Genomic DNA, 27,344 nt, shown 5'->3' with positions numbered 1-27,344 from the left:
AGAAAGTATTGCAGTCCACAAAGAAATGGAAATATTAAAGAAAGCCCTGGATTCAGTAGTTATTCCCTTCCTTTAACTCGTGAACCAAACATTTTGTGTTTAAGCTGCTGCTTAACAGTGTTTTCATGTGTGTAGGTGAAGGATTTAAGGAAACTATGGAGATAAACTCATAGAAATAATGAAATCTCGTTTAGAAATCAGTCAGTTTGTTTATTGAAGACCATTTATTACAACCTGTTTCCATTAATTTGGGTTTGAGATGCTAGTTACTGAAATAAATGACAGATTCTGAGTCCTGATCAAACAGAAGAGCAGCCAGCGAATTATTTTGGTCCCTATGACAAAAAAAGACCAGAAGGGGAAACATGAGTGGTCATGTCTAAATAAATATGGAATAGATGAATTTAACCAGAGAAAAACCTTTTTATTGAAATAATTTCTCCAGGCTGGAGAAGCGTCCTCAGCTGCTGGAGTTGAGACGTAATGGGGTTGTTTGTTTTTTTCCCAGCAGCCTTTGCAGACTAACCAATCAGATTATCTTTCCAGCAGGAGGGCGGGCTCATGGCGGCTTTGGTGACTACAGGTAACCACACACTCTGAGCGCTGCATGACGTGCTGGCCGGGCTGTGGGCTGCTGGGCGGGCGCTGCTGTGTCAGTGGGAGTGGGTAACCGTGTGTGTGTGTGTTTGTTGCATCAGGCTGTTTGAGAGGAGGAAGTGGCCCAGAGTGAAGAAGCCTTCGTCGTCGCGAACGCTGTGAGTCTTCCTCCGTGTTCTCCGCTGTGATTGGCCTGCATGCAGCTTCCTGCAGTAACTCTCCATCCGTCTGTCTGAAGCACGCACCTGTCACCTGAACTAACGCTTTGCATCCAAAACGCCGTTTAGCTCCTCCTTCCACCCAGGCTTAGCGGTCTGTTGGCCGCCGGGACCGACTCTGTCTGACTTTAAGTGTCTTCATCATGCAGAGACCGTCAGCTGCAGAACATTTCTACCTCAGAGCGTGTCCGTGTGTCGCTGCCCTGATTGGCTCAGAACTGTCCACCCCTGTTCACATCTGTCTGCCAGAACCAGACCACATTAATGTGGTTATAGACATTATATAGGTAGACACACAATGGACTGGAGCTGACGTTTCAGCGCCGCCGCCATCTTGGATGGGTCTCTGACGCGCCCCCAGTGCATTTATATGTACTGAGGAATCTGTTTGCCCGACTAAAATAAATCATAACTCCCTTTATGTTTATTTTTACCGATAACGGCAGAGATGTGGTTACAATACAGGACGCTGTTACACATAAAAACCATGTTTAAATGCTGAAATGCTCTATTTAAACAACATATTTCAATCATTTCTGCTCTTTAACAGACAGATATATGGCACATTAATGTATAAATATGTGATTTCATACCAAAATGCTTTTGTTTTATGCTTTTTAAAAAGAGACATATAATATTACAAATCAATACATGTATAAGTTAATACATTTTATATTTTAGTAAAGAAACAAGTTGGATTGTTCATTTAAATTTATTTATATTTATTTCACTCTCTCTCACATGTAAAATCCTGAGTCTTCTCTACACACCAGCGATAATTTCTTCATATTTCTGCGTGCTGTGCTCACATGCACACACACAGTTTTTTTAAAGGCCTGGAGAATTGATCGTGAATATTTCCAGGTCATTCCAGGGTCTTACACCATGCTTGCAGCTGTGACTGGAGCTGAAGACCCTTGAAAAGCAACAGTTCTGCACAGCTTCCTGCATGTGATGTACTCTGTAAGTCCAGGAAACTTCATTTGGCAACAAGATTCAGCCTTAATTAGTGAAATACGGTAATAACAGATTAATAAACATAAAATTATGGTCCATCTGTTTGTTTTCTGCATTGTTATCACCAAGTAAAAACTCATCTTCAGAACCAGTCTCAGCCCAGAACGCTGATCTGCATCACATGATCTACTTTCAGTGGTTATTGCTCGTTATTATAACCATAAGCTGCAGAAAATACAGGTAAAATTGCTCCTTCTGCCTTTACTCCTGGATGGAGAGACCCATCCAAGATGGCGGCGACGCAAGCTGGCTCCAGCACCTAATGAGGCGTCTACATATATAATGTCTATAGTTACAGACTTATGTACAACCTAGAATTAATAAATTGGTGAAAAAACATTTTTTATTTCCTGCATTTAGACTTCTGGTGTCAACAGAACTTCTGTCTCACCTGGACTACTGTTCTAGTCTTTGTCCCGACTTTAAATCACCTTCAGACTTTAAATCACCTTCAGACTTTAAATCACCTTCAGACAGTTCAGGACCTCCACGGCCACGCTCCAGAATCCATGCAGAACTTATTGAACCCTTACTGCTCCTGTCGGACTTTCAGGTCTGATCAGAGCTTTTTTAAGATATCAGGATTTTAACTGGATCGCTACGTTTATTTCTAAGTAAAAAGCTTTTGTGTTTGGATGCGTCTCCGGTCCTGAAGTAGCGGAACAGAGCGAAGCTCTCTGGGTTCTGGGTTTCATGTCTTTGGTGCTCCGGCTGCAGCGTGGAGCCGTCTGGGACGTTCTGCCTGCCGCTGCCTTAACGAGCGTGTTTGGGTTTCAGGTTCTGTTTGTCGCTGCATGTTTCCGTCGCCTCCTGCGTCTTTAACGCCGTCCTGTCACCTTTGACCCTGAAACATACCCCCCCCCCCCCCCCTCTCTGTGTCCAGAGGTCCGATCTGGGACGGCTGGAAGGGCTAAGCTTCCTGATTGGCTGACGCCGGCTCCAGACTCCGCCCACCGCAGCAGTCTGAAGGAGGAAGGCGTGGCAACACAGATCGACCGCCACGCCCCCACCCCAGCGGCCGGCCAATCAGCTTCTGCGTTTTTAGTGACATCACTGGGAGGAAACGCTCAACGCGCCTCTTCATCGTCTGCTCCTGCCTCCTCTTCCTCCTCTCCCTCAGACTGCTGCTGTCGCTCCGAGGAGGAGGAAGAGGAGGAGGGAGGCTCTGGGTGGAGGAGCAGGAGGAAGGAGGAAGAGGAGGAGGAGGAGGGGAGCTCCTACGTGTGTCTCTGACTCCCTGAGCGTTGCCTTTCAGGCGGCTCCTCCTGGGAGACAACGCGCGATTCTTCTAGGCTTTCCACTCATTTCAAGATTTAATCTTCTCTTGTTTTTAATTCAGTGTGAGAAATATACGTTTGTCCTTCATCAGGAGATACGGCGAAACATTTGCTCCTCCTCCTCCTCCTCCCATTGGCCCCTTCATGTCATGTGTTTGTATTTAGTCTAACAGTCTGAAAAGACGTTAAAGGACCAGTCGATGTCTGACGTCACCACTAATGTGGTCATGTGACTGTTGGTCACCTGTCTGACCGACGGCGTTACTCATGACAGCTGCAGGTGTACTAACCAGGTGATGGACTACAGTTCCCATGATGCCACACCGCCACCCCTGACGATGACGACGACTTTCCTGAGCGGAGGGGCGTCTCTTGATGAGCCAATCAGAGACAGGACTCAGTGATGATGTCGCCAAGAACTCGTTTTTATTTGTGTGTTTCTGTTTTGAATTTCTAACCGTCCAATCACCTTCCTCCTCCTCGGTTTCATCCCTGGAGCCGCCGGAGGCGCAGACGGCGAGGAGGGAAAATGTTTCTGATGTCTGGATTCACACAGGAAGTTCAGACCTGAGGTTCCTGCCTGGGCAGGAAGTAGTCAGCGTTAAAATAAAGAGATGGTGGCGGGAGATGGTAGAACGTACGTTTGGAATAAGGCAACACGGAGGGATCAGTTCTCCTAACAGAGTACCCAGAGAGAATCCGTGTGTGCACAGGGAGAACATGCAGACCATGTAGAAAGACCCCAGGCCGGGATTTGAACCCAGGACCTTCATGCTGCAAGGCAGCAGCGCCACAGCTTCACTGTGCAGCTCATTGATATCATTAAAAATAGATTTTCAGTTCAAATTTAATCAAAGGGTACAAAAGAAGTCTTTAGTTGTTGGTTCATGTTTGTCTTTGTTTGCTGCAGAATATCAACAAATCATGAGTTTATGATGAATAAAGGTCTTAAGTCTCTTTTCTCCAGGTGGATTAACTATTTTAGTGACGAAAGATTTTACTGAAACTTCAGGAATCAGGGAGAAACGGGCCAGGATGATTCCTGCTGCTGACTGATGCAGACAGTGGTGCTGATAGGATCTCTGAAGGTCAAATTTGGGTCCAGTTGGTGGATTACTGGTCCGGTTTTAGGTGGACAGAACCCTGAAGCTGCTGGTTCTGGTCCTAAAGCTGCTGGTTCTGGTCCTAAAGCTGCTGGTTCTGGTCCTCCTCCCTGTGTGAATCCAGTCAGACTCTGAGTCCTCGCCGTCTGCGGTTCTGGTCGCTGTCTGACACCGACCCGGGCCGGCTCTGTTTGAATGTATGTGTAAACGCTGCCATGTGTGTTTTATTGTTGAAGAAGGCCCGGTTCTGACGGGACGGACCCACAGAAGGACACGCTGCAGAGCACTTTGGCTGAAGGCCTCCCACTGACCTGTGGATGTTAGTCTGTGAATAAAGTGTTGAATGCCAAACCGAGCGGATGCAGCAAAGTCTTTCTGTTCATCAAACCACTAAAGCTGCTGAAGGCCTTTTAGAACCAGCGGAACCAGAACCCAAACAGAACAAACGGGTAAAACAGCAGAAATAAAGGTTTATTATCTGGAGCTGCAGGAGTTTCACCACAAACATCATTAAACGTCGGCGATGTTAGAACCTCCTCAGGAACACTGTGATGATGCTGGAGGCCCGTCGCCTCACTCTGTGATCTGCAGGAACACAAAGCTTAGCATTAAAAACGGGTCGGGTCCAGATCCGCTGACGGTTCTGAGTTTAACTCACCAGCGCCACCGTGGTGCTCCGCTCACGGCTTTGAACCCGCAGCCTGTTGACGCTGGTCTCAGCGATGTCGGCTCTCTCCTCAGCATCATCCAGCTGGTGTTGGATCTTTCTGAAATGCACAGTGGTGTGGCTCACCTGCTCCTCCTGGTGGGCAGACGGTGGAACAACGCTCAGTCCTGTTCATTAATAACACTTTATTCTTTCTTTATATAGTCTAAATTCACAACACAAAGTCAGCTTCCATCAGATCCTCCAGGTTGGTGAGAAAGTTTCCTCTCTAAGGAAACCCAGCAGGTTGCATCAAGTCTCTCCAAGCAGCATTCACTCCTGAAAGAGCGTAGAGCCACAGTGGACAGTCGTCTGCATTGCTGATGGCTTTGCAGCAATCCCTCATACTGAGCATGCATGAAGCGACAGTGGAGAGGAAAACTCCCCTTTAACAGGGAGGAGAACCTCCAGCAGAACCAGAACCAGGCTCAGTGTGAACGCTCATCTGCCTCCACCCACTGGGGCTTAGAGAAGACAGAGCAGAGACACAGAAAGCTCAGAAGCTCATATTGACCCAGGAGTACTTTCTATGTTAGATGGTAATAGATGATGATCTGTCTCCCCTGATGATGTCACAGCTAACAGAACGCCAGACCAGGTGTACCTTCTATGAAGAGAAAATTAAATGAAATTAAATAACAACAAACAATGCAGATTGGAGAGCAGTAGGAGAACTCAGCAGAGAGAGAGAAATAGACCCTGATGTCCTCCAGCAGCCTAAGCCTATAGCAGCAAAACTATAGAGGTAGCTCAGGGTAACATGAGCCACTCTGACTAGAAGCTTTGTCACAAAGGAAAGTTTTAAGATTAGTCTTAAAAGTAGACGGGGTGTCTGCCTCACGGACCAAAACTGGGAGTTGGTTCCACAGGAGAGGAGCCTGATATCTAAAGGATCTGCCTCCCATTCTACTTTTAGAGACTCTAGGAACCACCAGCAGACCTGCAGTCTGAGAGCGAAGTGCTCTGTTAGGAACATACGGGGTAATCAGAGCTCTGATATATGATGGAGCTTGATTATTAAGGGCTTTATACGTTAGAAGGAGAATTTTAAATTCTATTCTTGATTTAACAGGAAGCCAATGAAGGGAAGCTAAAATTGGAGAAATATGATCCCTCTGGTTGATTTTCATCAGAACTCTTGCTGCAGCATTTTGAATCAGCTGAAGACTTTGAACTGCATTTTGTGGACTTCCTGATAGTAAAGAATTACAATAGTCCAGCCTTGAAGTAACAAATGCATGGACTAGTTTTTCAGCATCTCTCCTGGACAGAATGTTTCTAATGTTGGCGATATTCCTGAGGTGAAAAAAAGAAAACTGGGTTTGTGACTCTGGCGCCATCTTTTCACCTCCGGGTCAGACGGGTCCATGATGCTGAGTTCTGCAGCCAATCAGATGAAGGCTGGCTGTGTGTTTTTATTTCAGGGCTGCATCCACTCCACCTTCAGCACCTGCTGATGTTTCTGAGCCCAGAGAATCAAACAGTTTGACCCGGATACGGCGACCTTTAACTGGTCTGAGCGGTTTACTTACGGCGCTCTCCGCTTGTCTCTTGTAGCTCTTGGCTTTGGTCTGAAGTTTCTCGATCAGTTCCTGCATCCTCAGTAAAGTCTTCCCGTCCTCCTCTGACTGCAGGAACACAGAACCCGTGAGGCACAGAACCAACAGAACCTCAGGTGCCGCGGCAGGCGGGTCAGACCTGGAACGTCAGCTCCTTGACTCTCCGCTCATAGCGACGAAGGCCCTTCTGGTACTCCTCGCTCCTCTTCTTCTCCTCCGCCAGATCCAGCTGGAGCTCCCGGACCTGCAGGGAGCGGCGCTGCTGTTACAGCTGATCTGGGTTCATTACAGGTTCTGGCCGTCTCTCAGGTTCTGGCAGCCCAAACCCAACTATCTGTGCAGCGTCCGCTCAGCTTTTAGCTCAAAACGAACGAATCCAGAACGTTTCACAAGCAGAATAATTGTTTTAGAACTAAAAGGTGATTTATAGGTCGGTGGACCGTATTGATTTGCATATTCCCCGCCTGGGAATACTTTAATGATACTCTGATTACTTAATGTAATGATAAAAACAAAAATGAGTCTCACAAAGACATTACTCCAGCCTTTGGCTCTCTTCTTCATCCTAATTTATCTTCTCCTCCTCGTCTCTCCTCCATAATCTGCTGTAAAGCTGATCAGCTGATCAGCAAATAAACCTGAACGTCTTTGTCTTTAAAATCATCTTCAGCCTTCAGCGCCTCAACAGGAAGCTGCTTCCTCTCCTCGGCCCGTCGGTTCTGCATCAGGGAACCTGAACGTTGGACCTGTGACGCTTTCACCCTAACATGAGGCTCCTTTTATTCAGAACCGGGTTCTTTTACGTCTCTTAGAGGCTTTGGATTCATCGGTCCGACCCGGATTGACTCATAACTGAGTTCGACTTTTTTTTTTCTCCAAAGATGTTCAGTAAAATGATGAAATATCGGCTTTAGTTTTAGTGTCTGTATGATTTGATCGAGTTTGACTTTGTAAAGATGACGTGTATCATGAATTAGTGCTATGGAAATGAAATGACATTGAATTGAAATGATCTGAAGCAACCAGGGTTGTCAACAGTATCGATACGCTGAAAAGTATCGATACGCTGAAAAGTATCGATACGCTGAAAAGTATCGATACGCTGAAAAGTATCGATACGTTGTATCCAGATGCTAACTTGGTATCGATGCGAAACATTCAGCAATTAAGGCGAACGAAGAAGGAAACCCAGAGATCTTACGCAGCCTGAGAGCAAACAGCTTTAAAGTGGTGCAACAAACATCTCCAGGATGAATTCCTACAGGTTAGTAAATAAAATTTCCCCTTTGTTATTTAATAAATCAAACATATGACTGATGTATGATTAGCTGAGGCTAGCATGCTGCCTGTTCATTTGGGTTATTTAACATTTATTAAACTCGTGTCTGTGATTCATGTTGAGATGGAAAGAGGTGAGTTTTTCCTGTTAATAAAATATTTTTATGCCTGTAATTGTCACTTTTTTATCCCGGTGGTATTGAACATGATGTGTAGTTTGTAATCGTGGTGTGCTGACCCCCCCACAGTGAGCACTCACCCTGCTCTCCAGGTTATGAAGCTGCTTCTTTCCTCCCTTCTGGGCCGCCTGCTCAGCCTCGTCCAGTTTGACCTGCAGCTCTGCCAGAAGAAAACTGCTTTAACCTGAAATCTCTGCGCCTGCAACACGTCATTTATGCTTCTATACAAGCTTCAAACTATTACATTTTATTATTATTACAGTAGACATGGACAGAGCCAGAACTTTCGCCTTTATCATTTGGGTTTGTTTGGCTTCTGTGATTAAGTTTCTGATTTTAATAGGAAAAAAAACAGTTTGTTAAATCCCTTATTTCCCTATTACAACTTACTGTCCTTTGACATCTTTTGTCACGTGTTACTCATATTCTTTAATGTTTTTTATTAAAATAGGAGCATCTTTTTAAAAAGATTTCCTCGTGGAAATACAGTTTTTCTCCAGCGTTGTTTAAATCTGGGGGTGTCTGCCTGTCGACACAAACAACTTAAAACCTCCAATTTCTGAAGAACAAAGTGCTGAGTCAGAGGTTTGGCCTGTGGAGGAGGCTGGAAGCAGACCGTCTCATTTACGGTAGTTTGATACAGAGACTGTGTTAAAAAGTCTTTAATAAGTTAAATGCAACGTAAATCATTTTATGCTGTCTGTTAGCAGAGCTGCAGCACTCAGAAGGTCCGACCTCTGGATGTGACCCAGACCTCTGCAGAAGAAGAACGATGCTGAGGATCTGCTGAGGATCTGCTGAGGATCTACTGAGGATCTGGTGAGGATCTGCATCCTAACAGTGAAGCACGGAGGTAGAAGCGTTATGCTGAGGGCCTTTTTCCTGAGATTAGGCCCCAGTGGAAAGGACCAGCTACCGTAAACTCTGACACCAGCTACGCTTACATGGACAACAGTGATCAGAATAAAAATGGGAATACGGTGAGTAAAGATTAACTGGAGAGAAATCGTAATCCGGGTGGATTGTGAATGATTCGTAATCTGATCAATGTGCATGTAAATGCTTTTCAGGATCAAGTTATATTAAATAATGTTTCAAACTGACCAGAATGTGCTTAACGTAAGCATGACGTATTTCCACGTTGGTGAGTGACGGAAAAACGTCAGGAAGTAAATCTGTGGGAGCTCCTGATGTCAGGAACCTTAAAAGAACTCATTATTTATTCAGTAATATCTCAGCTGTAATCAGAAGATGGTGCGCGTCCAGCCTGGCCGCTCCCACGACAAGGGAACTGGAATAAAATAAGATATTTTTTGTCCTTCAGCAAAGACGGAAGTTCTTCTTCTTCTTCTTCTGTGTTTATTTTTTTCTGAAATGTGATAACTGCGCGTGTCTTTGTGGTAAACATGGCCTCTGATTTACGGAGGGTTCCTCCACCAGGAGAAAGGCTCAGAACCTGGAGGAGGAACAGTAGATGTTCCTCCTCCAGGTTCTGAGCCCCCCCCCCGTCTCTGGAGGAGCAGCTCCTGCACCTTTCACGGTGGACTCCATGTTCCTCTTCATCCTCTCCAGCACGCTGCTGCTGTCCTGCTCCTTCTTCAGCTCCTCAGCCATCAGCGCCGCCTGCTGAGACAACAACAGCATTCAGGTACGACCTGAAAACTCTGCTAGATCTGAACGACCAAGACAAGACAAACAGAAGAAGAAAGAAAACAGGAAAACATCTGAGGGCCCAGAGGTCCACACTGACGTCGGCGATGGCCTTCTTGGCTTTCTCCTCCGCGCTGCGACTCTCCTGCTTCGCCTCGTCCACCTCTCCTGTCAGCAGAGACACGTCCGTCTCCAGCTTCCTCTTCTGGGTCAGCAGGCCGGCGTTCTGGAAGACAGGAACCCTCAGGTCAGCCTGGAAACGGGGCCGCCTGCAGAGGGCCACCTGCAGAGGGTCACCTGCAGAGGGCCACCTGCAGAGGATCACCTGCAGAGAGCCACCTGCAGAGAGCCACCTGCAGTGAGCCACCTGCAGTGGTCCACCTACAGAGGATCACCTGCAGTGGTCCACCTGCAGGTGGCCCTCTGCAGAGGGCCACCTGCAGAGGATCACCTGCAGAGGGCCACCTGCAGTGGTCCACCTGCAGGTGACCCTCTGCAGAGGGCCACCTGCAGTGGTCCACCTGCAGGTGACCCTCTGCAGAGGGCCACCTGCAGAGGGTCACCTGCAGAGGTCCACCTGCAGAGGGTCACCTGCAGAGAGCCACCTGCAGAGGGCCACCTGCAGAGGATCACCTGCAGAGGGTCACCTGCAGAGAGCCACCTGCAGAGGTCCACCTGCAGAGGGCCACCTGCAGAGGGTCACCTGTAGAGGATCACCTGCAGAGGGTCACCTGCAGAGGGTCACCTGCAGAGGGCCACGCTGCAGAGGGCCACCTGCAGAGGGCCACCTGCAGAGGGTCACCTGCAGTGGTCCACCTGCAGAGGTCCACCTGCAGTGGGTCACCTGCAGTGGTCCACCTGCAGAGGTTCACCTGCAGAGGGCCACCTGCAGAGGGCCACCTGCAGAGAGCCACCTGCAGAGGATCACCTGCAGAGGGCCACCTGCAGAGGTTCACCTGCAGAGGGTCACCTGCAGAGGGCCACCTGCAGAGAGCCACCTGCAGAGGATCACCTGTAGAGGATCACCTGCAGAGGGCCACCTGCAGAGGTTCACCTGCAGAGGGCCACCTGCAGAGGATCACCTGCAGAGAGCCACCTGCAGAGGTTCACCTGCAGAGGTTCACCTGCAGAGGTTCACCTGCAGAGGGCCACCTGCAGAGGGCCACCTGCAGAGAGCCACCTGCAGAGGATCACCTGCAGAGGGCCACCTGCAGAGGTTCACCTGCAGAGGGCCACCTGCAGAGAGCCACCTGCAGAGGATCACCTTCAGAGGGCCACCTGCAGAGGGTCAGCCTGGAAACGGGGCCACCTGTAGAGGGCCACGCTGCAGAGGGCCACGCTGCAGAGGGTCACCTGCAGAGGGCCACCTGCAGAGGGCCACCTGCAGAGGATCACCTGCAGAAGGCCACCTGCAGAGGGTCACCTGCAGAGAGCCACCTGCAGAGGTTCACCTGCAGAGGGCCACCTGCAGAAGGCCACCTGCAGAGGTTCACCTGCAGAGAGCCACCTGCAGAGGTTCACCTGCAGAGGGCCACCTGCAGAGGGCCACCTGCAGAGGGTCACCTGCAGAGGGCCACCTGCAGAGGGTCAGCCTGGAAACGGGGCCACCTGCAGAGGTTCACCTGCAGAGGGCCACGCTGCAGAGGGCCACGCTGCAGAGGGCCACCTGCAGAGGGCCACCTGCAGAGGGCCACCTGCAGAGGATCACCTGCAGAAGGCCACCTGCAGAGGGCCACCTGCAGAGGGCCACCTGCAGAGGGTCACCTGCAGAGGGCCACCTGCAGAGGGCCCCGCTGTGACGTACCTGCGCGGCCAGCAGGTGGACTCTCTCTGACGCCTCCAGCAGCTCGTTCTCGGCCGTCCTCCGGGCGCGGTCCGTCTCTTCCAGGATCCCTCGTAGCTCCGCCTCCTCGGCCGTCATCAGTGAGCAGCGGCGCTCCAGCAGGACCGTCTGCTCCTGGAGCTGATTGGCCAGCTGGACCTTGTCCTCCAGCTCCACCTGCTGCTCTTTGACCTGCAGCAGAAGCCAGCGATGGAGTCAGGAACCCGAACGGAGCCGGTTCTGATCCGTGAGCAGAGACCCCCTCTGACCGGAGCATTTCTCACTGTTTTCATGGGCTCTTCCTGCTCAGGTGAGGTTACCTGTGTCTGCAGGTGTCTGATGATCCTCTGGCTCTCGGCCGCCTGCCGGTTGGCGTACGCCAGCTGAACCTCCATGGCGTTCAGGTCAGACTCCATCTTCTTCTTCAGACGCACCGCCTCGCTGCGACTGCGGCTCTCTGCCTCCAGACTGGCCTGCATGCTGTCCAGAGAGCGCTGGTGGTTCCTCCTGCGGGTCAGAGCAGAACCGTGGATCACAAAGATGATTGTAGCGCCTGGAGCCATGAAATGCATGATGACACGTTCTTCAGAATCTGAGCCCTGGTGCACAGAACCTGGAGCAGGGATTCAACTCAATACAATTTTATTCCTGTAGCATCGATTCATGATACACGTCGTCTCAAGGCTCTTTCCAAAGTCAGACAGGTGAGACACGTCAAGGTGTGTCTCAGAGGGGTGCATCCCTGCTTTTTATGTCTCATTTCCTACGTTCCTGCCGTTTCCAGAACCCTGGAACGGCAGCAGGTCTTTCCAGTCCAGGATCGTCTCTGTAGGACCCAGCTTCCAGGGAAGGATCGTTCTGGACTGGATCTGGGGCGGTTCTGGACCCGTGGAGTTTGTCTCGCTGCTCCGGGACGATGCTAACTACAGATGCTGTAGAGAACTCTGGGTTCTCTAAATTAAGATAAGATAAGATAAGATAGTCTTTATTGATCTCACAATGGAGAAATTCACTCGTCACATCGGCTCATACAAGAAGGTGCAGAGTAGGGAAGGTGCATTCAGTTATATACAGTGAATCTTCATATATACAATGGATCAGAAAGAATACCAAAAAAATACAAAAAAGGAAATAGGAATGGGCATATGATGTCTCATTTACATTCTTAGTGGTCTATATATATATATATATATATATATATATATATATATATATATATATATATATATATATATATATATACATATATCTATGCGCCTACTTACATACACCTACGCGTATGTATGTGCATATACATTGTATACATTTGTACATACATACATACATACATACATACATACATGTGGGCTGACTTATGTTCAGGTGTTGATAGCAGCAGAAGTCACTACATCAGGATTATTGCACGGGTTGTAGGACAGTGTATTAATAGATTATTGCACCTTGGTTATTGCACATTAATTATTACAGTTATGGTCACAGTTGCAGTTACAGTGCAGCATTGTAAAGTCTGGTAGCAGCAGGGATGAATGACCTGCGGTAGCGCTCCTTTTTACAGACAGGGTGTCTAAGTCTGGCACTAAAGGAGCTGCTCAGCTCCTCTACAGTCTGGTGCAGGGGGTGGAAGGTGAGACGAATGAGAGACGAAGTGTCAGAGGTTCAACTAAACCCACTGAACAACGATCAGCATTTTAAATTTGCATCATCAAGTCATCTCCAACGTTCAAAGTAGAAACTCCAGGAACTTTCTAGCTCATTTTTCTGATTCAGAAGTGGAACGCTGGATAATCTCTGCAGACTTGATGCTCCTCTGCCTCCTGGTCAGCTGGCTTCTCCTTCATTTCTAACAGAACCAGTAAATCTGTCTGTGATCTTTTCAGACCAAAGGATTCTGATTTCTTGGTGTTTTAAGTCGTCGGTACCTGAGGGCATCAAGCTCTTCATCCTTCTCTGCAACCTTTCGGTCTATCTCGGTGCGGATCTGCTGCAGCTCCGTCTGGAACCTCAGGTTCTTGCCCTCCTCGTGCTCCAGCGTGCCCTGGATGGAGGGCAGAGAGGTGTTCAGTGGCCCGTTCAGACAGGTATTATCTCAGGTATTATCTCAGGTATTATCTCAGGTATTATCGCTGAGGAGCAGCCTTACCTCTGCTTCCTCCAGAGCCGCTCTGATGCTGCTCTTCTCCACATCCAGGATCTTCTTCATCCTCTCCAGCTCATGGATGGTCTTCCCTTCCTCGCTGATCTGCTCCGCCAGCTCCAGGACTTCCTCTGGGAGGGTTGACATGATGAGAGCTTTAACCAACGCATCTGGGATGTTTAGTGGAACAGCAGACACTGAAGGCAGCTTCTGTCCTGAACTCTAAGGATTTACATTTTCACACGCCGTTCAGACGATTTCTAGAACACTAAACCTGTTCTTCTACCCATGCGTCACTTCATAAATGCATTCACTGAAAGACTTCCTGCTGATCTCTGAACTGAAGGTCAAACAAACTGCAGGTCCATGAAGCCAGAGAGTACCTTGCAGGTTTTTGTTCTCTCGTTTGACCGTCTCCAGATGATCCAGAGCCTCTTCATAGCTGCTCTTCAGCCTGAACAGCTCTGTGCTCAGACTGCGAGACTCTCTCTGAGACGCCTCCAGCGCCGCCTGACTTTCCTCAAACTTCAGCTTCCAGTCGCTCAGCAGCTGCGTCACAAATCACAAACAAGCTCGTCTTCCCGTCCATGTTCCGCCTCTGCAGGTACCTGCAGGTCTGGACTGACCTTGTCAAAGTTTCTCTGCTTCTTGTCCAGAGCCAGGTTCGCAGCGTTGGAGCGCTGCAGCTGCGCTGCGAGCTCGTCCGTCTCGGCTTGCAGACGCTGCTTGGATTTCTCCAGAGAGGAGCACCTGGCCTGAGCTGCCTCCGTGGCTTCCTCCGCGCTCTGCAGTTTCACAACCAACTTCTTCCTGAAACATAGAAACAAGGCCTTGAGACGTGAGTGGGAGGCTGCACAGTTGTTGGCGTAGCAGCCAGAAGGCTCTGGGTTTGAATCTGTTGAATCTCTCCATGCATGCAGGCGTTTTCTCCAGGTTCTCCAGAGAACACAGCGGTCTCAGGGTTGAGTTTGTCTCTGTGTTGCTCTGTGAACCAGTGCAGAGTTTCAGGTCTGACTTTTGCAAAGTGACCTGTGGAGGTAGGCAGCGGCGCCAACAGCCATGCATGGATTAGGTGGATGTAGAACCAGGATGGTGAATAATGCAGAAGGAAGGATCTCTGGTTGAGTCAGAGAATCACACCACAACATCCCCATGTCCCTTAATCCTCATAAAATCAATTGTTCCTGGTAGAAAGTCTTCTGTCATGTTCTTTAGATTGAGTAGATTGGATTGTTGGACAAGAATTCTCAGTGATCCAAAAACTGAGACGAAATGAACGACACAAAGACCTACAAACCATCCCTTATGTTACATCTTGACCACATGTGTCAAACTTAAGGCCCGTGGGCCAAATCCGGCCCGTCAAGACAATTTATCCGGCCCTTCAGAGCCATAACAGGCATATCATGTCATAAAGTAGAAGCATAAATCCTTTTAAAGTGTATAAAGTGGCTAAAACTGAGCCTCCTGTAGCAAATGTTGATTTTTTTTTTTTACTGTGTAGTAACAGCATCCTGCCACTAGGTGTCAGTTTTCCCACAACACATTAAAACACATTAAAATTCTGCATCATAAAGTGATGCAAAATGATGAGTTTAAAGTGTAACTCACCCCAATATCAACTTTTTTACAGATAAACAGTATAAACTGGGCATAAGGTGCTACTTTTATGTTATTGTGCATTGATTTATATTTTTATGTTAAATGAAATGAAATTAAATGTGTAACCGGCCCTTTTAATGACTTCATGATGCCAAAGTGGCCCAGTGTAGAAATGAGTCTGACAGCCCTGATCTATACAGTATGTTTAATGAGCTGAAACAATAAAATGATCATTTTCACCATTAAATGGTGTATATTCAGAAAGATTCGGTTCTGGAACTGTATAATCTGAAAACGGCTGGACTGGCTCAGAGTGGGACTGAAGCAGCATCTGTCATCTTACCTCACATCTTCCAGCTCCTCTATCTTCAGCACAGCTTCTGTCTCATACTTGGCTCTCCACTGGACCACCTGGCTGCTGGCGGTGGATACGGCCCTCTGCAGCTCCGCTCTGGCCTCCTGCTCCTCCTCCAGCTGCTCCTTCAGCAGACTGCAGTCGTGACGGGACGCTTGCACGGCGTGGGCCAGAGCCACGCGGGCCTTCAGCGCAGACACCACACAGGATTCTCATGTCATGGTTGGAAGTCAGAAGGTTGTGGCAGGACGCACGGCGGGATCTGGGATCAGTTCAGTGATACCTTGCTGTCTTCCTCCATTTGCTTCTTCAGGTTCTCAGTGTCCTGGCTGAGGTTAGCCTTGCAGCGCTGCAGCTGACCAATCAGGACCTCCCGCTCCTCCAGACGGCGGCTGTACTCCGCTGAGAACACAGGAGGGGAACTGTTAGAGGAAGAGAGCAGCTGGGAAGGTGTCTCTGACTAGATTAGGTCCAGGTTGAGTTTCTGTGTCTCCTCCGGAGCAGAAACCTCGTCCAGAGCCTCAGCTGTGTGCGCTCCTCCTCACAGGAGGAACCAACATCTCAGCATTCAGACCATTCTGTCTTATTGATGCCTGTTGGGTCGGTCAGATGCTTCTGATGCTTCGCTGATCAACCTTTTGCAGACGACACTCAGCTGTTTTTACCAAACAGTCCGAGTATCAATCCAAGCTATTCCCTTATGTCCACTTGGATTAACTATTTATTTTAGACAATATTGTTCAACATGTCCAATTAAGAAACATCTGTGTCACTAATGGTCTACATCACATTCATGTCAATTATCTGGATATGCGATGCAGCAGTCCTGAACGTGATGGCGTATCTAGAAATATGCTCCTCCAGTCTCCATGGGTCACTGGTTGAATGCCTGAATCTAATGCGACATGTAGAGACACCTGTGGGTCAGCTGCTCAGATTCACCTGGACAGGTAGACTCAGTCCAGACTCTTCTGACTGGGGGTGACAGAACAAGCTAACGGATACTATTAGATGAACCTGTAGGAAACACTGGGAGACTCATTTCTGCAGAGAACCGCTCCTCGTCTTTTTCGAGTGCATATCAGATTGGAACGATGTCATGTGAAAACAATGAATGTTAAGCATGTTTGTGTGTCCAGTGTACATTCTTTGTCTTTTTCTCTGCATTTATTGGAAGTGTGTTATTCATTTCATTTTGCACTTGTTGACAGTATGTTATACACGTCAAGTGTTGATCAGCACAAATGTTTTCACCCTATTTACGATATTCCATTATTCCACATTTACCTTATATCCTTTTTTATATGGTTTACATGTGATTTATGTTAATTCAATGCTACAATGTTATATTTTTCTATATAACATTTTCAGTATACGTACTACAGTATGTAAAGGTTTTCTTTTGGAATGTTTCACTTTCAGTGAAAAAGGGAGGATATGTAAGGGTTAAAGGAGTTTTTAGCATGTTTTGGGTTTCCACAGCAGAGGCAATGTAAGGACCTGGACTTAGGTTGAACTTGGCTAATAAAACCTCGGCCTGATGATCCTGATTAATGTTCGATTGTTTCCTGTTTTTCACAGTAGAACAGTTAGATAAGATACTTTCCATAAAGTTCAGCAAACATCTGGTTATATACGTCTCCACTACACACTCACAGATCAAGGCCTTTAAAGAGAGTCAGAGATACGAGAGTTAGGACTTGTGCTGACCGAAGCTTGAATGTGGGATAAAGTCCTCCTGGGACAGACAAGAACCAGCATCGTCTCGTCTCATCCTTTCTTTCCTGAGTCTTTTATAACGTTAAATCCTCTCCGACAGTACCGCCAACAGTTTTCTTATTGGTTTATCAGGGTAGCATTATTTATAGTCCAGCTCTAACCCGGAATCAGACGTTGACTGTGTGCCTCAGTTTGAGTAAGAAGGTTTTATTGAAGCTTTGAACTGTTTTGGGGTCTGAGGCAGAACATCGTTTGGGATTGAGTTTCTAATCTGGAGATTCAACAACAAATCAGTGACGGAGTTTGTGTTTTACCGGTTTCAGTCAGAGCCCGTGCTTTCTGAGCAGAAACCTCGTTCAGCTGCCTCTGCAGCTCATCTGCTCGGCTCCTGCTTTCAGTCAGCTGGTCTTCATAGAGCCTGCACATCTTCTCCACCGCCCCCTGCACACAGGGACGGACAACCAGGAGGAATCACAGATCAGTGATTTGTTCTGAACTTATGTCAGCGTGTCGTTCTACAAAGAGTTTAGACAATAGAATAGAAGAGAAACACGTGGAGCTGCTGATGCTCTGCTCGCACCTTCGCCCGGCCGAGCTGCTCCACGTTGGCGGCCAGGTCGTCGGCCTCCAGACGGATCTCGCTCTTCTCCTTCTCCAGTTTCTGTTTGGCTCTCTGCAGAGCATCGATCTGCTCGCTGAGCTCGGCCACCGTGTCCGAGTGTTTCCTCCTCAGGCCGGCAGCGATGGCCTCGTGGTGAAGCCCGGCCTCCTGCAGCTCCCGCCGCATCTTCTGCAGGTCCGCCTCTCGCTTCCTGTTTGAAACAACCACCGAGGTTTGGGGGGGTAAACAGCAACGTCTCTGCAGCTTTATTAAACGAGAAACTAGACATTCTGTTTATCTGCTGTGAAAACGCCACACTTTCTCTGCATGTTCTCCCTGTGCATGCATGGCTTCAGGATGGAGTTTTTACCGCCGGAGCCTTGGAGCTAAACTTCAGCCTTTTCTTAGCTGTGCTGAGGCTCCAGAACCGATGACTGTAACGTTCTTCATGTCGTCCTTCAGTGGGTCCAAAACGCAGCTGCACATGTTTTCTCCTCCAGATCTGAGCAGAACCGTACGCTACGTCCTCTCCACCTGCTGCCGGTCCGTTTTAAAGAGGTTTTAAACTTTAAAGCTCTTAATGTTCTGGTCCGGTCCTGCATCTCTGATTTATGGAGCCTCTGCATGTGTGTTAGATCCCTCAGGCCGACCCGGTTCTTCTCAGAACCAAATCCTTCTCAGTCCTGGGGCCCAGACTTACCCGGGCCTTTTAAGTACTCCCCAGATTCCAGATTTCTAACCTTTTTTTTATTATTTTATCCGTTATTTTCTGATTTTGAATGATTTTCAGGGTTTCCTTTGTAAAGCACTCTGGCTTTGTGTTGTAGAACGTCATAAAAACATAAAAGGAATGATTTAATCTTTGAGAAAACGTCTTCCATCCATGTTTTCCTCTTTTCAGAGCTCACCCAACGATCTCCTGCTGTAAGCAAGCAGCCTTGATGGACTCCCGCCTCCGTCTCATGACTGGACCTAGAAATCTGGAGCTGCTTGAAGGTTTCAGAGCTTTCATCGTTAACTTCTACGTTTACTGGAAAAGATGGAGGCGACGTACCTGTTGAGGGCGATCTGAGCCGCTGAAGCTCCTCCTGCCTCCTCCAGCTTCTCGCCCAGCTCCTCCAGCTCCTTGGCCACGTCGTTCCTCTGACGCTCGGCCTTGAGGCGCCACGCCCGCTCCGCCTCCAGGGCCTCCTCCAGCTCCTCCACTCGAGTCTGCAGGAAGAGCCGAACCACGGTGAGGCGGCCGCTGTGGGAGGAAGCGGAGGAAACGGGACGCGTCCGGCTCTCCGGCCCACCTGAAGCTCTTTGGTCTTCTTCTGAAGCTGAACGCTCAGCGCCTGCTCGTCCTCCAGCTTCTCGTGGAACTGACTCAACTCAACGTCTTTCCTTTGAAGGAGTAAAATCACAAAGTTCAGGCTTTAAGTCCCACTCACCTCCGGCGTACTGACGGGCCTCTCACTTCCTCAGCATCTCCTCCTGCTGCTCCCGGTGGTTCTCCAAGTCCTTCACCGAGTCCATGCAGAGCTTCAGGTCCCCCTCCAGCTTCCTCCGGCATCGCTCCAGCTCAGCTCGGTTCTTCTTCTCCTGCTCTAACGAGGTTTCAACCTGGAGGAGGAACACAATGTGACGATGTCCTGGTTCAGGAGCAGAGCAGATGTTCTGGAGCAGATCTGAGTTTATTCTGATAAACACTTTAAATTCTGAGCGTTTCTTACGTCGTCCACCTGCTGCTCCAGACGACCTTTAACCTTTGCCAGCATGTTGACCTTGTCCTCCTGAGCCTGAAGGTCGATCAGCACCTGCTGGTGAGCCTCCAGCAGAGCGGCCTTCTCTCGGCTCAGGGAGGCGACCGACTCGTCCAGGAGGCGCATCTCTCCCGTCAGGTTCTTCACCTGCGGCGAGGAGAGGAGGCGAGGCGGTCGGTGAGGAGCGAGGAGGCGGTAAAACACGCAGAGTGACGCCTCACCTTGTTCTCCACGCCGTGACGCTCCTTCTCCGCCTTCGCCAGCGTCATCTCCAGGTCGTCCACGTCTCTCTTCAGCGACAGCACCTCGTCCTCCAGCTGACGCTTCTTCGTCGTCAGGCTGGCGCTCACCTCCTCCTCGTCCTCCAGACGCTCCTGCGCCTCCTTCAGCTTCGACTCCAGAGAGATCTTAGACTGGATGAGCTGATTGCAGCGGTCCTCCGCGTCCATCAGGTTGTCCTGCTCCTGGAGAATTAGGATCAACAACATGCAGAGACCAGATGTCTGAGGTTCACTGCAGCTTCTGAGCATTTCAGCAGGATCTGTGTTGTTCTAAGACATCTACAGATCTACCATGTTCTCTGGTCTGCATCACCATCGCTCCTATCAGAAGCAGGAGCATCGGCTCTGCAGCCAGAACACCTTATTCCTGTAAGACGCCCCACGCTGCCTGACAGATTAAATAAAATCTGCAGCTTTTAAATGAAGGTTAAAAGTTCTTGTGCTACAGGTCAGGACATCTTCCTCCAGCAGCTACATCAGCTACAGCGACCCGGTCCTGCAGCAGCCCAGACCATCACACCGCCACCACCGTGTTTGGCTGCAGGAACAAAGCTCTTTGCTCCCGGTGGAACGACACGGACAACTTGGAAAAGTTTTCTAAAGATCGTTTCCATCTTCAGAACCTCGGCTTCTCCGTCTGCAGCAGCTTCCGTCATGATTTAGGGATCTTCAGCGTCTAGCTTCATCCCAGACTCAGTAAAGTTGAACTCTTTCTCTTTAACATTCATGGTTGTCTTCTGGGCTGAAAACTAGGGCTGAACGATTTTGTACAATAATCTAATAGCGATGTTTTTTCTTAATATTGTGATTTAATGCGATTTTTTTTCCCAGTTTAATTTATCATGTGATTCAAAATATATACAAACAACAAATCAATTTGTTTCCTTGCCTTGAGGATTTGTTGCTAAAAGACCCACAGCATCTAAACTCAGAGCAGAAATGATTGTGTTCTGCCTACAATATGTTTTAATCAAAATTGCAATTTTGACTTTTCTCTGCATTAACCACAAGCAACAAAAATGGCCTCTAAATAAAGATGTTTGTAAACAAGGACTATTTTAAATATGAACTTTTAATGTTTCTTTTGATCAGAATATTATTCAAGAGAACAGCTTTGAATTTAATTAGACATCAATCCTTGTTGAAGATAAAGTGCAAAGTCCAACCAACAAGCAAGTCTATGTATTAAACTGATTGACCTGTACTTAATGCTATGTATGATTATATAAACTCTAAAACAAGTAATAAAATTAGATTATCTCACTGCTGCAACTGTCTTCCCTTCCATGTGGAGCAAACCCACTTTAAACATTTTACCAACACCTAATGAACGCGTCTAATTCACTAATTGTTACAAAGCCAAAAATTGCAGACCTCTGCGATTTGGAAATTGCGTTATTTTAAATCACGATTATATTGAAAATGCGATTAATTGTTCAGCCCTACTGGAAATCAGTCAAAACCTCAGATAGAAGGAAAACTAGACTCCAGGTGAAAATCTGGAAAACCTCTTCCTGATAATCTTAGAATCTCCCTTTAAAACTAAGAGTTTGACTCCATAATTTATCCTCCACACATTAAAATGGACAACAGAGACATTTCAGTTTCCCATCTGAGTCTGCATGAGCAGTTCTGGTCATTTGGTTCTAAAATCGTCATTTTAAACCAGATTCCTCCCCGGCTGGTAGACTTTAACCCCCCTAGGTCACACGGTTGTTAGGTAAGTCAACAAGGAGTTAGGAAAGGTTTTTAGGAAAGGAGCTGAGGGAGAAGGAGCTGCTTGACTTTATTTCCTCCACATGAAACTGAGGGTTGAGTGTTTCTTACAGCCTGAAGCTGCAGAGCCAGGTCCTTTTTGTCCTGGACCAGAACCACCTGCTGCTGCTCGGCCTCCTGCCGTCTGACCTCCGACCTGAAGAAGCAAAGCCCAACGATGAGAGGAGAACCTTCTCCGGATGTCTCGGCCCAATGTGGGAGGAGTCGCCGGACCTTTCAAAAGCCTCCTTTAGCTTGGCGAAGTCTTCCCTCAGAGCGGCCAGCTCCTTCTCCACCTGGGCGCTCTTCAGCAGGGGGCGGAGCTTATAGAACATCATCATCCACGGCCAGGTGCGCACCGAGAAGAAGGCGCGCAGGTTGAACTGGATCACCATGGAGGCGTCCCTGACAGCAAGAATAAAAGGTTTTTACGGCCTTAGACCCGAACGTCTGCCTATCTTCTGCCTGGTTGTCCGCCGGGCTTCACAAGAACCGCACTAATGATTTATCTGACCCACAGGGAGTTAAGGAAACACCAAAGAACATCGACGGCGGCCATGTTGACCTCTTCAGCATCAGCTCCTGCAGCTCCAGCCTCATCAGCTTCCCTCGGCACCGGGCCTGGACGGCGGTGATGATGTGGGACAGACGGCTGTCCCTCATGTCCTCCAGCTGTCCCAACAACCCCGCCTTGAAGAACACCTGAGGAGCAGCGGAGGAGGAGTGGGTGTGACTGAGCGCTTGGCTCAGGTGGAACTGGGAACGGCTCGTACCTTGGTGTGTCCGAACTTGTACTGGCCGTGATCGACGTCCAGAGAGCCCAGCAGCTTCTCGGCGGCCTTCCTGCTGTCCATGTAGGAGTCCTCCGGGACGGCCGACGGGTTCAGGATGCGGTAGCTGAGGGGAGAAAGGCGGAGCGAGCCGCGGTGAGAGGGTGAGACCCAACAGGGCTCTTCTGTTCTGTCTCTTTTCGAGGTCGGTCGTGTCTTTCTCTCCTCTGCAGCTTTTACCCCCCCCCCCCACCCCCCCGCTTTGCTATGTCTTTTCTTTCTGAGCACTTCGTATCAATCGAACTCTGAAAAACATAGATCTGGTAAGCTGCACTCCAAAAACGGAACTAAAAATAAGTAATTTTTTCTTGAAATGAGTGTATTTATACTTTATTTGAGCTGGTAAATAAAATGATCTGCCAATGGAATAAGATTTTTGCACTTAAAATAGGAAGAACTCATCTCCATCACCTTATTTCAAGTGCATTATATCTAATTATCTTATTTTAGGGGTAAAAATACTCATTCCATTGGCAGATAATCTTATTAACATGCTCAAATCAAGGACAAATGCACTAATTTTGAGAAAATATTACTTATTTTTAGTTCTGTTTTTGCAGTGTGGTCTCTCAATACTATTGATACATTTTTTCGACAGGTAGGCAACGAAAGGGGGACCTGTCCGGTCTCGTTTTGACTCATTTTGTGGGATAAACCCTAAATTCTTGGATGGAAAACAGTGTGTCTTTTGACTTTGTCAGTCCTGGACATTTGAAACGTTTGCATGTTGGATTCAGGATACTTGGATTTCTACTTATTGTTTTTTGTAGATTTTTGAAGTATCAGCAAATACAGTGGATGTCAGAGCCATTTGGCCTTGATCAGGCTGCCGGCTGCATATGACGCGCTCACTAAGGCGATGAACAGACAGACCTGGAAGATTTTTTTTGTGGCCTCTATTTTCCCACAGAGTGATGGCAGCGCCATGTGGGCACCGTGTAAGGCGGTTCCTTGGCAGCAGGGCCTCAGTAAATCGTCTCCCCCTGAAATGTTTGTGATGTTTTGTGATGGCAGTTGTACTCAAACAGCGATTTCCCTCTGGGATTATTAAAGTATTTCTGATTCTGATTCTGAGACCCGGCGCAGAAGCTGTGAGACGCAGTTTCCTCCAGTCGACCATGACGGCAGGTTTCCAGGGAGTCGTTAGGGTCATCACTGGCCTGGCTTACAGGGGAGATGCATCACCTGCATGGATGACCCTAACGACTCGCCGTTACTGAGGGGTGGACCAGTTTCAGGTTAATCTGCATGTTATCTAAACCATAACAAGGCCTTTTGGGCATTAATATAAAGCTTGGAGCTCCACACTAGTCCAGACATTTGAACTGAGAAAGCTTTCTGGGTGGGAAGAGAAACGTCTTCAAACTTTGGAAAAAAAGTCCAGTTAGTTTTTTTACTTTTTTTTGGAATGACTATGACCTAAATGACTGAGAATCTTCACCAGCATCAGCAAATAAATCCACCCTTTGGTGATTTATCAAAGATTAAACCAAAAGCTGTGTAGGTAAAGATCCCGTTTAAACTTGCTCAGGTATCTGTTCTGAGCCGACACCGTGCCGTCGTCCCCTGAGCTGAGGATCCTTTTCATGCCTGAAGGATTCGTGAGGCAGAGGTCAGTCAGAGCCACCGGTCCAGTCAGAGCCACCGGTCCAGTCAGAGCCACCGGTCCAGTCAGAGCCACCGGTCCGGACCACCTTCAATGGGAGGTCCAGGAGCTCCGGATCACAGGGAGGTAGATGCTGTGGACCTAAGGAGGAAGTCAGTGCTTGTTAGTCGGGCCTGAGACTCACCGCTGTTTGAATTCAGCGTAAACCATCCGGTTGGGGAAGCCCTTCCTGCAAATCCTGATCCCCTCCAGGACTCCGTTGCACCTGAGCTGGTGGAGGACCAGGAAAGGATCCATCACACCTGGGGAAGACATGCAGGGACGGCTCAGCGGGAATGAGGTCGGCCTTCAGAGCTCCACGCTCGGCTGCCTGATCCGTTTTCAGCCAGGTTACCCGGACTCCTCCAGAACCGCTTCAGAACCGGGTCAGTGAGCAGACCGGCCTGCTTGGCTCACCTGGACTCTTGCTCTCGTTGGGGATTATGCAGCGGACAAAGTGAGGCTGAGTGCTGCGCAGGTTGGCCATCAGCTTGTTCAGGTTCTCCTGGAACCGAGGAGAGAAAACAGAGATTGGTGGCTGGGCTCCATGTGAACATCACTTCCTGTTTGACGAGAACCCAGCAGAGAGAACATGATGGTTCAGGGTCTGGAGAGGTCCTCTTCTGTGGAGCTAAAGCAGCGACATTAAAAAGATATTTGGCTTTGAAAAATTAGACATTATTACATTATTCTATTACACAGAAAGTAAAAACATGATGATATTCTCATTTTAAGCTGCAGCTTTTATTCAGTGAGATGTTTTCACTGCAGAGTTCCTTCAGCTATGACGTCACTACTAGCTGGCCCTGTTTGGACATCGGGGGCGGGGCTTAATAGAAGACTCCTGCATGGACCCTCCGTTTCCATCCATCCATCCATTTATCTATCATCCTTTTTTGCAATGTGTTGAAACGATGAATGAGATACCAGGAAATGGTCTTTTGATTTTGTTAGAAACATGAAAACACCTTTTCCCCAGCAGAGAAATATCAGAAGGATGTATTTATCTGATCTTCTCAACATCTTGATGGTATAAAACAGATAAGATCCAACGTAGCATCAATCTTCACGTGTTTTTAGAAAGTCTTATCTCTTCAGATGATAAGCAGTCCAGGTCTTCTCACCTTGTGCATCTGTGAAACAGTCTGGAAGGATGCAGCCTTCCTCCTCCTCTGCCTGGTTTCCCCGCTGTGGTCACCGGCTGTGGGGGGGGGGGGGTCAGCAGAGTCATCAGGCTGCAGGTTCAGGTTCAGGTGTTCTGTCAGGTGTTCTGTCAGCCTCTGCCTGCAGCTGCCTACCTGCGTCAGAGCAGACGTAGTCCTCAAAAAGCCCAGCCAGCAGTTTGTTGGAGGATTTCTGGAACAGAGTGACCACCGTCTCGTTCAGAGGATCTCTGTTCTTGTCCAGCCAGCCTGTGATGTTATACGGTACCTAGAGTCCATGGAGGAGAGTTCTGCTTAGAACCTGGACACAACCATCACTCCATCATCCATCATCCATCCATCCATCCATCCATCACTCCATCCATCTGTTCATCCATCCATCCATCCATCCATCCATCCATCCATCCATCATCCATCTGTTCATCCATCCATCCATCATCCCTCCATCATCCATCTGTTCATCCATCCATCCATCCATCCATCATCCATCTGTTCATCCATCCATCCATCCATCCATCCATCCATCCATCCATCATCCATCTGTTCATCCATCCATCCATCATACATCCATCATCCATCTGTTCATCCATCCATCCATCATCCCTCCATCATCCATCTGTTCATCCATCCATCCATCATCCCTCCATCATCCATCTGTTCATCCATCCATCCATCCATCCATCCATCATCCATCTGTTCATCCATCCATCCATCCATCCATCCATCATCCATCTGTTCATCCATCCATCCATCATACATCCATCCATCATACATCCATCCATCCATCCATCCATCCATCTGTTCATCCATCCATCCATCATCCCTCCATCATCCATCTGTTCATCCATCTGTCCATCCATCCATCCATCCATCCATCCATCCATCTATCCATCCATCTGTCCATCCATCCATCAATCCATCACTCCTCCATCCATCAATCATCCCTCCATCATTCATCCATCCATTCATCCATCCATCCAACCATCCATCACTCAATCATCCATCTGTTCATCTATCCATCCATCCATCCATCCATTATCCATCTGTTCATCCATCCATCAATCACTCCATCATTCATCCATCCATCCATCCACCACTCCATCATCCATCTGTTCATCATCCATCCATCCATCCATCCATCCATCCATCCATCCATCCATCCATCCATCTGTTCATCATCCATCACTCCATCATCCATCCATCATCATTCATCCATCATCCATCACTCCATCATTCATCCATCCATCCATCACTCCATCATCCATCTGTTCATCCATCCATCCATCCATCCATCATCCATCCATCATCCATCTGTTCATCCATCAATCCATCCTCCATCCATCATCCATCCATCCATCATCCATCCATCCATCCTCCATCCATCACCCATCCATACATCATCCATACATCCTCCATCTGTTCATCCATCATCCATCCATCATCCATCCATCCATCCTCCATCCATCACCCATCCATCCATCATCCATCCATCATCCATCTGTTCATCCATCATCCATCCATCCATCCATCATCCATCCATCCGTCTGTTCATCCATCCATCCATCATCCATCCATCCATCTGTTCATCCATCCATCCATCCATCCATCTGTTCATCATCCATCCATCCATCCATCCATCCATCTGTTCATCATCCATCCATCCATCCTCCATCCATCATCATTCATCCATCCAGCACTCCATCACTCCATCATTCATCCATCCAGCACTCCATCATCCATCTGTTCATCCATCCATCATCCATCCATCATCCATCCATCCATCCTCCATCCATCACCCATCCATACATCATCCATACATCCTCCATCTGTTCATCCATCATCCATCCATCCATCCATCATCCATCCATCCGTCTGTTCATCCATCCATCCATCATCCATCTGTTCATCCATCCATCCATCCATCTGTTCATCATCCATCCATTCATTCATCCATCCATCCATCCATCCATCCATCCATCCATCCATCTGTTCATCATCCATCCATCCATCCTCCATCCATCATCCATCCATCCATCATCCATACATCCTCCATCTGTTCATCCATCATTCATCCATCCATCATCCATCCATCCATCCATCCATCCATC

The 27,344-nt window shown here is 48.1% G+C and overlaps 2 protein-coding genes across 7 annotated transcripts in view; one reads left to right on the top strand and one right to left on the bottom strand.

Annotated features, from left to right (window-relative positions):
• The window catches only part of LOC105917264 (extracellular sulfatase Sulf-2), a 65,189-nt gene extending 60,622 nt beyond the window's left edge, over positions 1-4,567 (top strand). For 3 of the 6 annotated variants that reach the window (XM_021310302.2, XM_021310303.2, XM_021310304.2), the window contains 3 exons: positions 547-583; positions 699-755; positions 2,716-4,567. In XM_021310302.2, the coding sequence (XP_021165977.2) occupies positions 547-583; positions 699-755; positions 2,716-2,746 (125 nt within the window). In that variant the 3' untranslated portion in view covers positions 2,747-4,567. The remainder of the gene's footprint in view (positions 1-546; positions 584-698; positions 756-2,715) is intronic. The other 3 variants (XM_036143232.1, XM_036143240.1, XM_012852014.3) reach the window with 3 other exon arrangements.
• Positions 4,568-4,662: 95 nt separating this feature from the next.
• The window catches only part of LOC105917263 (myosin-7B), a 35,671-nt gene continuing 12,989 nt past the window's right edge, over positions 4,663-27,344 (bottom strand). The window contains exons 17-46 of the mRNA XM_036143219.1: positions 25,372-25,504; positions 25,198-25,274; positions 24,491-24,578; positions 24,219-24,336; positions 22,372-22,495; positions 22,164-22,300; positions 21,833-22,003; positions 21,671-21,755; positions 19,784-20,026; positions 19,533-19,709; positions 19,277-19,422; positions 19,113-19,203; positions 18,872-19,029; positions 17,797-18,028; positions 17,531-17,657; positions 15,781-15,899; positions 15,486-15,682; positions 14,167-14,350; positions 13,924-14,089; positions 13,547-13,671; positions 13,326-13,441; positions 11,727-11,913; positions 11,389-11,598; positions 9,685-9,810; positions 9,467-9,557; positions 8,015-8,094; positions 6,617-6,721; positions 6,451-6,546; positions 4,871-5,014; positions 4,663-4,797 (exon numbers count right to left, since the gene is read on the bottom strand). Coding sequence (XP_035999112.1) covers positions 4,786-4,797; positions 4,871-5,014; positions 6,451-6,546; positions 6,617-6,721; positions 8,015-8,094; positions 9,467-9,557; positions 9,685-9,810; positions 11,389-11,598; positions 11,727-11,913; positions 13,326-13,441; positions 13,547-13,671; positions 13,924-14,089; positions 14,167-14,350; positions 15,486-15,682; positions 15,781-15,899; positions 17,531-17,657; positions 17,797-18,028; positions 18,872-19,029; positions 19,113-19,203; positions 19,277-19,422; positions 19,533-19,709; positions 19,784-20,026; positions 21,671-21,755; positions 21,833-22,003; positions 22,164-22,300; positions 22,372-22,495; positions 24,219-24,336; positions 24,491-24,578; positions 25,198-25,274; positions 25,372-25,504 — 4,065 coding nt within the window. The 3' untranslated portion in view covers positions 4,663-4,785. The remainder of the gene's footprint in view (positions 4,798-4,870; positions 5,015-6,450; positions 6,547-6,616; positions 6,722-8,014; positions 8,095-9,466; positions 9,558-9,684; positions 9,811-11,388; positions 11,599-11,726; positions 11,914-13,325; positions 13,442-13,546; positions 13,672-13,923; positions 14,090-14,166; positions 14,351-15,485; positions 15,683-15,780; positions 15,900-17,530; positions 17,658-17,796; positions 18,029-18,871; positions 19,030-19,112; positions 19,204-19,276; positions 19,423-19,532; positions 19,710-19,783; positions 20,027-21,670; positions 21,756-21,832; positions 22,004-22,163; positions 22,301-22,371; positions 22,496-24,218; positions 24,337-24,490; positions 24,579-25,197; positions 25,275-25,371; positions 25,505-27,344) is intronic.

This window comes from Fundulus heteroclitus, chromosome 1 (assembly GCF_011125445.2).
Source record: "Fundulus heteroclitus isolate FHET01 chromosome 1, MU-UCD_Fhet_4.1, whole genome shotgun sequence".
Lineage (NCBI taxonomy): Eukaryota > Metazoa > Chordata > Actinopteri > Cyprinodontiformes > Fundulidae > Fundulus > Fundulus heteroclitus.
This window is presented reverse-complemented; position numbering and strand designations above follow the sequence as displayed.